The sequence below is a fragment of the Zea mays genome, chromosome 1, assembly GCF_902167145.1.
Source record: "Zea mays cultivar B73 chromosome 1, Zm-B73-REFERENCE-NAM-5.0, whole genome shotgun sequence".
Classification (NCBI taxonomy): domain Eukaryota; kingdom Viridiplantae; phylum Streptophyta; class Magnoliopsida; order Poales; family Poaceae; genus Zea; species Zea mays.
In genome coordinates, this window is record NC_050096.1 from 250,445,580 (window position 1) to 250,456,598 (window position 11,019).

At 46.0% G+C, this 11,019-nt stretch overlaps 1 protein-coding gene across 1 annotated transcript; it reads right to left on the reverse strand.

Annotated features, from left to right (window-relative positions):
• Positions 1–8,528: 8,528 nt before the first annotated feature.
• Positions 8,529–10,254, reverse strand: LOC100191748 (GDSL esterase/lipase). The gene is made up of 4 exons (NM_001137175.1): positions 9,840–10,254; positions 9,533–9,751; positions 9,295–9,443; positions 8,529–9,205 (listed from the first exon to the last, which is right to left on the reverse strand). The coding sequence occupies exons 1-4, from the start codon at positions 10,120–10,122 to the stop codon at positions 8,696–8,698; spliced, it is 1,161 nt and encodes a 386-aa protein (NP_001130647.1). The 5' UTR covers positions 10,123–10,254; the 3' UTR covers positions 8,529–8,695.
• Between the last annotated feature and the right edge of the window lie 765 nt (positions 10,255–11,019).

Consider the following 11,019-nt stretch of genomic DNA (forward strand, 5'->3'; position numbering starts at 1 on the left):
TGAAATTCTATGACCAAACAATGAATTGAACTATATTGTTCTTAACTTATACCATCATGAATTCTTATGTACAAAAAGTGTGAATCAAATTACAAACGATAATGCTAGTGAAACGTAGCACCCTGCCATATCTCGAGCGATAATGTAACACCCCTGGTGTTACTGTCACTAAAACTTGAGCATAACATCATAAGCATTGGCATATCATGTGTTTGTCACACCTAGAGTGCATTCACTAGGCAAAAATTTCAAACAAAGTTGTATTGATGGGACATGTCATGAGTGAAACCCTAGGGTACAGTACTTAACCCTAAACTGGGTTTAAAAGAGTAAACAAAGTCTAAATAAGAGAAAACTTCAAAACTTATTAGTAATGATCATAAAATGTCACCATGGATGGACTTAAGTGGCATCCAAACCCTAGAGGTGCCAGAAACCCTAAATAGACCCCTGAAAAACCCTGGACTGAAACCCTAGGGGGTTATATGTAAAAATGTGCACACTTTGGACCTAAGTGCAAAAACCATGGAGTTAGGTTACCTTAAGTCATATAGTTCACATGTTTGAGGACTTGCAAAAGAAACCATGAGTTTTGGGCTTATTTGCAAAAAGGCCACCCTAGTGCTCCAATGGCTAAGTCTGAAAACAGTTGGACAGGGTCAACTTTAGAGCTCTGTAGATCTAGAAATTCAAAGAATTTGCCTAGGGTCAATATAGCAAAAGTCTAGAGCTATAGTAGGAGAACAACTTTGCTTAAGTAACTAAGCTTTTATTTCATACAAAGTTTGGAGAAAAATAAGCTCAAAGTTGTGTTGTCAGTCAGTCTTAGGTCTGAAATTTCAGAAACAGTGAAGTTGGATGAACTTAGAGCTCGATTTTGAGTAAGATTCTGTGACTTTTTGTGAGTGCACAATGTAACAAAGTTAGAGCTGGTTTATCAGGCTTCGACTTTGATACAGAGTATTGGTTGGGTCACCACATAAAATATGGAGCAAAATTGATCCCAAACATGCTCTGTCAGGCACCCTGATAAGAGCTCTAATGGTACAGTAGACTGAACGAGATCGCTGGTGCAGTGCACCTTGCTGCCGGCGACCCCTGCGCCTAGATTCAAATCGGCGAGGTGATTCGTGCTCACCGGTGCCCGGATAACGTCTCGCGGTGAAAAGATCTCCACCACGGATGAGCTTAAGACACTGTTCCGTCCGCCGCTGTGTCCGCTCTGCCCCGATCGCTTTGGATCAACCCTCGCCGGAGTTAGACACCTCGCGGTCTTGTGCCACATGCCTCGGCACTTTAACCACGTCGTCGTGACTCGTACTAACCTATCCAGTGATCGCCGGTGAGGTTGCCACGATTGCGGCCACCAATCGTATGCGCCAGTGCAACTCTCCTTTTCCGGCCGCCACCACGTCATTCCAAATTCATGCGCCACCGCTCCCGGAGCCTATAAATTGAGCGTGCCTTCGGGTCCGTAAGGTAGTCAAGCACCCAATCCACCAAGCCGTGCCTCCAATAGCTCACCAGAGCTCGCCAATTTTAGATTCCCTCCAAATCAGCCAAAATATCGCCGCGTGAACACCTCGCCGTGGCCACCCTTCTGCAGGTCAGTTCAAGCTTCCTTAATTGGTGTTCTAGCTTTCCTTATGTCCCCTGAAGCTCACCGACCCATTCTATTGAACTAGACCGCCTTAAATTGCCTAGAACACCTTGGATTATCCTTGGTTTCCGTCATCGTCGTGAGCAGACGTGCTCCGGTCCGGGTCAGTGAAATTAGTTGAGGGATTAGTGTTGGGGAGGGTTGAATTAAGTGTCAAGCAAGAGAGAAGTCTAGTCGTTGCGTCCTCCGGCCAGTATGAGTTCACTGGAGGTGTGTCGTCGCCGTCCACCGTCGTGGACTTAGCACTGCGAAGAAACAGAAGTAGAAGGGGTTTTCCGTAAACGTCAGTGAAACATATAAATAGTGTCGCGACCCCTTTTCTAGTTGTTTAAAACGCCAGGGGTCTCTGTGTAAACTATCCACCACGGGCGCGCGCGGGTCGCATTTGCTTGTTCACGGGCTATCTTGGACCAGTCTCAGCCCATCACTATTCATTGTTTCTCTTTTTCTTTTTCTGCCAGAATTAGAGAATTCATAGAAAATTGCAGAAAATGCTAAAAATGCAAGACCAATTTTTCTAAATTCCTAATTTTCTATAGTATTTAATAAAAATAGTTTCATGATTTTTATTTCCAATAGGAAATTTTGGGATATTTAAAATAGCCAAAACCCATACTTCTGGAATTTTAGAAACCAATTAATAATTCCAAAAATCACCAAACTTTTTAGATAAGCTTTAAATATTATTTAGAATCCTTGGGTAAAGTTTGGTATGATTTGGACCAGTTTGGTACCTAGAACTCAAAACCCTAATCTCCTGCCCTATGAACTTCACTATAGACTCCAAAAACCCTAATTTCCCGGAGATCCATGAAGGAAAATTATATTCAAGACAGTAGATAATATACTTTTATTATCTTTGCATTTTTCATGAGCATTACATGAGTATTCATGATTATATATGGATATATATAGAAAACGAAGAAGAGATAGAAGTTGAAGAAGCGAGGACTACACCACCACCACCTAAAGAACCTCAGGCAGGAAACTGCTTTTACTTTGACATCTGTGGAACAGAGCCTGATTCACCTATCACACAAGGCAAGCCTCGGTGCATTTGCCACCTCCTTGCTATTTTAAAATCTTTCTCACTTACTTGATGCATTAGGTGATCAGAGTTGTGTGCTAAACCAGTTGCTGCATTTCCTTCCTTGGATTTGATTACTTCTCCTTAATCCCCTGTTTTACAAAAGGGTTTTTCTTATGCTTAGCTTTGCTCTATAAAAACAAAATGTTTTTGTTTTGGCAAAAGATGATGCTTCAAGTGGGTGGGATAATTTCAAAAATAAAACTTGATGGTGGATCCATCATGGCCATGATGGATTCAACATCGGAAAAGATGTACCTCTGTCAGGTACCAAACTTTGGGTTTGGAATGATAAAGCTGAGACCGGGCGAGTGACTTGCACGAGAAGAGAGTCTCGGTGTAGTGTCTCGTCTGAGTCGATTAAGGATCTTATTGATGTAGGCTTGATGATCAAGGACCCTTTAACTGGTCACATGCCTCGTCAGGGGTAAGCTTTGCCTCGGGCAGACTAATACCAGAATAAGATAACACACAATGGGAGTGGAGAGATGGCAAGAGTAGCGTGTACCCTCCATGGTAAGAGGCTGGACGATTGTGTATCTGTGCTCTCGGTTGGCGTGAACCTGATCTGGTCTTAAGAACCCCGGTGGCGAGTTGGCATATGCAAGGGTTAAGTGCTACATATGTCATGTGATTGGAGATCCTCAGCTAAGTATTAATCGATTCAGATCACCGTTACTTCTCGGACATGAAGACTTGGTCACTGACCTACACGTAGCACTCTAGTGAATAAGAAGGGTTGATAAGAAATTGGCTAGTATAGGTCAAGTGCTTGAACTAGGGTAGAAAGAACCCTAGATACAGGTAACTTTACTTAACCTGACAATTAAAACTGGATTTTTAAGGATCCACTACTAGTAAGCATTTCTGCAAACAGAGTCTTTGATTCTCGATAAGCCTTACCTTAACTCCCTTAAAAGCCAGCATATCCTTGGAGTCTTTTACTTTGACGGGTAAGACTTGCGAAAGTACACTTCGTACTCATGGCTTTGTCCCATGTTGTTTTAGGTGAGGAAGCAGCAAATTTTTGTTGCTTTTGTTCCAAGGTGGTGCCCAAAGAAGAAAATCAAGACTAAAGCCTCGGGAGGAAGTGTCCTCCTTTAAGAAAAATTGTTTACTGTTTAACGGGAGGGGTTTTTGCCTCCCCAGTTATGTAATAATATTACTCCTGCACTCCTATATTCGCTCTGGTCTGTAATAATACTACGTTTTCTTACTTTAAAATAAAGTAAGTTATTGTAACTGCTTCCGCATTCTCGTACCTCCGATGTGTTGTAATATCTGCGTGATGGGTGAAACGCTCTTGGGCAAAGTAAAGAACTCAGATACCGAACTTGTCAAGTGATCAGGGGCAACTGTAGGGTTGTCTGAGATCCGTTGGACAAGGACAACTGTAGGTGGGCCTAGTGACTTGGGAGGTTCTGTCACAGATAACATCTATGTCTTCACCCCAGTAGCTTTAACAGTGGCATCACCCCGGCAACTTGACTGCAAAACAAAGCCACATGTTTTCATGGTGTCCCTGTTCTTTTCAGGAGCAATCTCGACCTCTACATTTTCTTGTACACAAGTCCATATCTCGCTTTGCAAGTTGCAACTACACCATTTCACGTCATCCTCTTCCAAGTCGCCAAAAGACATGTTTTCCTCGTCACCTATGTGGATAGTTGGGTGGCCAGCAAGATTGTTCTCCTTGTTTATTCCATCATCATCTTGCAAAACATTTGAGGTCTCAACACGACCCTTAGGTGGCTCCTCTTTGATGACTGATTTGACCACAATTGCAACTTCAGTTGGATAGGATGCTTGTCAATCTCAATTTCTGTTACAGACATAACAGAAGCTACTTCCTACCACATGAATGGGAATGCTTACATACCATCTTTCAAGGTGTTCTCTCAATGGAGCATAAAGTTTAAAGTGAGACAACACCATGTGTGAATTCCACAACCAAAGTTCATACTGTTACGATGAGTCGAGGAAAGACCAAGTGATAAAAAATGTGGTGTAAATAACCAGCAAACCGCACTACATTAATGATCAATGCATTCCAGTCACCCCATAAAAATGCATAGACCCACAATTCTTCCCTATTTTGGCAAGATCAAGGTCAATTCACCAAAACCATCGACATGAAAGCAAATGCAGTATATAGGATACCATTAGATTCCTAGTCTATCAAGGCTATCACCGTTCATTCCTCTAGATGTATAGGCAAAAAGGGAAAAAATGAGAGGAAAAAAATCTTAAGGTCATTTCAGATGCCAAGGAAATGGGAACGGTCAAACAGTGTGCTAAGAGGCAGTATCGACCGACAGGAGTGATATTAACAGGACCATCCACACTTGCACATACCACAAAGATTAATAAGACACTACATAAGAACCAAGTAGTGAATCAGACACCCATTGCTGACCTTGTTAATCAGCCCATCGTCAATGAAGGTGTTGTCGATCTTCTTGAACAACCTGTATAATGCCTCGGCCTTGTTCATGCTGACTGCAAGAATGACAAGCAGAGGCAACCCAACCAGGCAGGAAAATGATGACCAACACTGAATAGAAAAAGTAAAGGAACACCTCCAGCTATCAGAAATTTTAAAGCAATGTGAAGTCCTCAGAACCATGACAACACTCAATGATTTTTTATAAGTAAGGGAAGTGTTTATCATCAATTCATTCTAAAAGACAAGACAATCAGATGGTGTATGAATTCAGCTCAGGTTGTCTAATTCATTATTAGTTTGCACTGTCCAGAAAAAGAACAACAACAAGATTGGCATAATGCTATGGCCACCAGAATAAGAGGTCAGAGCTGTCTTTTAATAACTCACTGTTGATTCCAATCTTTGTCTTCTCGCCACTCGAATATTCTGCACAGAAACAAAGGGAGAACAAAACTATAAATCCATCGCAGGTTGCACAATTCACACAATATGATTGGTTGGTGGGCGCAACAGCTGCTTATGTGGCACGACATGGGGCACCTGCGTAGCTATCGCCCTCGTCAGCTCGATGCACCTCGCACTTCAATTCACAAGAAGTTATACAGGCTGGACCAGTGTCTGAAACTACACTTACAAGGCTAATGAGGATACAACGTCAAAAGTAAGCACTTACACCGAAGAAGAGTTCGTGATGGGTGGAAGGCGTAGCCAAAGTGGGCTGAACCAGTGCTCCTCACGCACAGAACCTACAACACATGAGCCAAGGCGCATGAGTGGGGCCACCTACAATGTGCTAGGAATCACACGTCGCTACATCAGGGGTGAGAACACCACAATTAATTAAACAGAAAATTAGGGGAAACTCATTATTCACTGCCCAAATGCAACTGAGAACACAGCGAGAACCACAATTTTTGTTGTTGGAAAAAACCAGGGAATCCACCTGCACGCGGCACATAGATTGGAAACTCATTTTGTCACAATTTTTCTTAGAAAGGGAAGAGAGAGAAAATAGAAAAGAACACACAAAAATGAGGAGTGGACATGTCAGTTTAGCTATCTCGATTGAAACTATAATGGCATCACTCAAGATCCAATATAACCCAAAACATAGCACAGACTGGAAAATATCAGACACCCAAATCCAATTAATTTGGAGGCCTAATTAGAGCTAAAGCCAAGAAAAATGCACAAAGATGAGTGCGGTGAGAGCTTATGTGGGGCTATAGATGCGTAGCTTTTATTACATACTACCGATAAATTATATCTAAATTCATATCAAACCATATATATGTTAAGCATTCAGTTTTCTGAGGACCTGAATTTAAAAGAGTTAGATTTAGTTCTCATAATTGAAGTGCAACCTTTCAATTGTGTTTTGAAAATAAATAAATCGTGGGAAACATTTGTATGAGCATATATGCCATGGTAATGATTATGACAAGGGAATGGATATGGCAAGGTCATGTAATTACCTGTGACTGGGAAAGACCAGAGAATGTAGCTAGTGATGCTCTTGACTGGGGAGACACATATATGATAAAAGATTTATCAGTGTTTATGCTTTGTCCCTTGGTGATAGCTAAGATCACACTCATAATCTAGTTAGACTCAATGGGACAAACTTGAATTGAAAAATAAATAATTTGTCCAAAAATAACATGACCTGATGTGTCGAGTGGTATACTGCGCATGTGCATTCCCAATCCAGTAAAACCCAATGTGGATTGGGAATGCAGTGAGCCTGCAGTGACCATTCCATTAACATTTCATTTACACGTATATTAATTAAATGCTAATGAAACTGCCTTTTGAGTCTGAAGTGACCATAGCCTTCAAATTGTTGCTTTCAGATTCCGCTATTCTGAGCACGACTCCGAGCATCATCATGAGCTTTGTTAAGAACCTAAACAGAAAAGGATTGTATTGAGGTTAAAACAACTCAACCAAAAAACTGAATACTCCCCTGATTGACATAAAAAAGTTATACATACATAATAATGGAAGCAAAAAAAACAACACGTTTTAGCGGAATGCTAGTTTTCAAATTCAGATCTAGCATATTTCAGAAGCAAGGAAAATGAAGCACGTACACCCCTTGGTGGAGGTCTGGCGGTGGGGCTTGGCTTCTTGATGTCGTTCTTTTGCGCCTTGTACGACTGGTTATGCGCCAAGTAGTTCTTCAACTTAGCCCTGAATCCCTCTTGCTCCTGCTCCTAGTCACCTGCGGTTCCGCCAAGAAATCAGGAGATGAACAATTGAATCCAGAGAAGGCCTCAAGAGGAAGACGAGGAGTGGCGTAGTTGACAAGCAAGGAAAAGGAAGCACATTCAGATCTAGCATAGTTGAGATTTGAGAAGCAAGGAAAAGGAAGCACGTACCCCCTTGGTGGAGGTCTGGCAGCCGCGCGTGGGTTTCTTGATGTTGTTCTTGTGCGCCTTGTACGACCTAGATCCGAGCTCCTCCATCACGGCGCCTCACTGGCTCACTGCTGTCGCAGGTCGAGGAGATGCCCAGCGGGTGGATCCCCGCTTGAGCGGCCATGGGGCAGGCGAGCGAGCGGATCTCGCGCTCGGGAGATGACTGGCAGGTGGGGTGGAGGGACGAATGGAGCTGCACCTTGTTGGAACCCCATGACCTTATCCAGCCTCGCCCGCATAACTGGAGACGGCACGGCATGGAGACGGTCGTTCGGGTGTGGTCGACGCGGAGCCGGGACGACGACGACCCTGTCGCCGCGTGTGGGGAGGGCTGGTGGAAGCGATGCGGGGACGCTGAGGAGGCACGCGCGGCGACCGACGGAGAGGGCACGAAGGCACATGCGGCGGCAGAGAAGAGGAGGACTCGACGAAGCTGGTGAGGTCGAGTTCGCGCCGCCTCCTTCCAACCACCGGAGTCAGCACCCCGCCCTTTCCTCCGCGGCGCGGGTAGGGCGTTTCGCGTGCTCGCCCTCCCGTCCCACGCGCTCTCCGGCCCGTGACCTGGGTGTTGCGCCACCTCCGCGTGCTCGATCTCTCAGGCAACCGCCTCCAGAGAGATGTGGGGAGGGAGGCGAGGTTTTGGGGTGGCGGCCACGAGATAGCGAGATTTCCGGGGACGGGGGTGACCGGTGGGGTGGCGAGATTTTCGAGGGCGGAGGCATGGTGAGGTGTGGACGCCCACATTGTGTCCTTATGGAGTAGTAATAGATATACAAAGAAACAAAAGGAATACTGTAGGGACGTCCCCTATAGTAAAGTTTAACCCCTAAAAAAAAGAAGCGATGTGGCACGTATAAACTGAGCGAGCGAAGATGCACACGGCACAAAATAGAAACCCCATGCATCATACTAGTTCAACGGTAATGTATCTTTTGTTGGATAATAGAAAAAGGAAATCCGGTTCTCTCGTCGTCAAAGGCGAGGAATGTGATGACACTTATTATTTTATTACACAAGAGGTTCCACGCTAGGTCCGATCCGCTATGGGAAACACGTTGATACGACTCGCGGGCATAGAAAAATCAGATTGCAACATTGTAAGCTCCACGGCTTAGCAGTTCCTGAAGCATTTTACGAGCGAGAAGCCTGTTGGTAGCCTCGGTGAAGTGGATCCCGTCCCAGGAGACGAACTTGGACGGGTCGGTGCACGTGGTCGACGCCGGCGTGCCGCAGAAGGCGATGAAGTTGAAGTTGTTGGGGCCGCCACCGCCCCCGCAGCACGCTGCCAGCGGCGTGTCGCCGAAGCCGTACGAGGCGGGGGACGCGACGGCCTCGATCACGGGGCGGTAGATGTCGGCGTAGTGGAGGGTGAGGGGCCTGCGCCTGCGGTACTTGGTCCGCAGCTCCCTCAGCATCATCCTCAGCATGTGGTTGTGGTGCTCGGCGAGCTGGTTGAACCGCGTGATGCAGCCGGTGGTAGGGTCGTAGTCGCCGGCCGGGCCGCCTGCGAACTGGGCCAGCTGCTGCGGCTCGCAGCCGATCGGTAGCATCCCCGTGATCACCACTGTCCTCGCCCCGGCATCGATCATGACCTGCCCAGGTTTATTGTTCATAACTAATAATTAACAGACGCTGATGAGCTGACGAGCGAGTTGGGCTCCTCCGGCCGATCGACGCTTACGGTCAGGGCCGAACGGATGGTGTCGATGATGTGCGGCACCAGGCTGACCGCGACGTCGACGGAGTCGTTGTTGCTTAGGGCGGCGAAGTAGTCGTTGACACCGATCTCCCCGACGTAGAAGATCGACTTCGCCATGATCTTACGCTCATCTGTCGTCGTCAAACGAAGACGAGAGGTTTTAGCTCAACAATAATATTTTGTATATATATAGTCGCTTTTATATATAGTATTTATGAACCGTAGTGTGACGCGTCCAGTAGCTTCGAAACGTTCTGGAACCAGCTCGTCTCGTTGATGAGAGAGATGGGCACGAACGACTTTATCCCCTTGCTTGCTAAGAACGCCTGGTCGAGCGCCGTTGCACCACCCAGCGCAAAGTTGGCCCCGTTCTTCGCAAAGTCGGCGGCCGTACTGCCGGCCAGGTACGGCGTCGGCTCTGGCACCTTCAGCTCCTCCACTGCATGCATCATGCATGTATAGTTATAGATGCATACGTACGTTGCTGTTTGACGATGTTGGTGACATGCATATACGTACGTACGTACCGAGGAAGTCGAGGACGAGCCTGCCGTTGCAAGCCCGGCCGCTGGGACGACCGAAGAAGGTCTCCCCGTACGGCGGCCGGGTGAATGGCCCGCCTGCAGTCACCGGGAAGATGGCCCCGTTTCCCGTGTCGGTGAGCGAGTTGCCGAACGCGAACAGCAAGCGGGAGTGCCGCCGGCGGGAGTTGCCGCCATCGGTGTCCTCCGCGCCGGCGCTGGCCACTGCGGCGCCGAGGAGGAGGAGAAGTGGCACGGCGGCCGGAAGACGACGTGGGAACGGCGCCATTATTGAGAACGTGAAGCGGGGTGTGTGGGTGTGTGTGGTCTGGCTGCTTCCTCATCTAGTATATAATATTGTAGCGATGCTTCCTGTTTGCTGAGATTTGTCATATTATCATATACTCCGCAGGCACTGAACAAGATCTGACCTTGAGGGACGTGCTTGCTGCCAGCCAATAGTACCTATTGCATCGAGAACCCTCCCCACGTGGTTCGCATGGATGCATTGTTCCTGGGGCAATTCCCTTTGACATTATTATACCATTCAAGTGGACATTTAATTCGCTACATGAGCAATACAGTATCAGTGAGATCAAAGCATCAGGCAGCAGTGGTATCCGCGGCTCAGGGGCGGACCAAGGGTAAAATGGAAGTGAGCTGAGCAGAAGACCACCAAAATATAAGAGCGGTGGCATATAAATTGAGCTGAGCAGAAGATATAATAGTGAAAATCTAGTATCTATTACTTACAACACAAAAATGAGTGGAGACTTATGTCATCACTCCATTACACTTATGTCCTCACTCTATTACACGTAGGTCCGTCTCTACCGCAGCTATCACTGTCAGATTAAAGAGTGATATTGGCTTCTACTTTAAAATCAGATGTTCAAACTGCTGTATCTGTAATCCATAGACATAAAACAATGTAGAAGCAGTAGAAACCGGTACGAATTAAAACCAAACCAACAGGCTAACAAAACACTGTAGACATTATTAAATTCCTGGGATCAGTTTACTTTCACCTATTATACGTCGTTAACATTAATTAAGGGTCCGTTATTAAACTTGTTGCGCCAGCTACATGCAAATAAAGCTACGTCAGTTAACCACTGAACGTGTGCGTTGGTGTGTCAGAAGTACGTCCCATTCCTGTGCCATTTCCTACTGTTCAATTACTCAT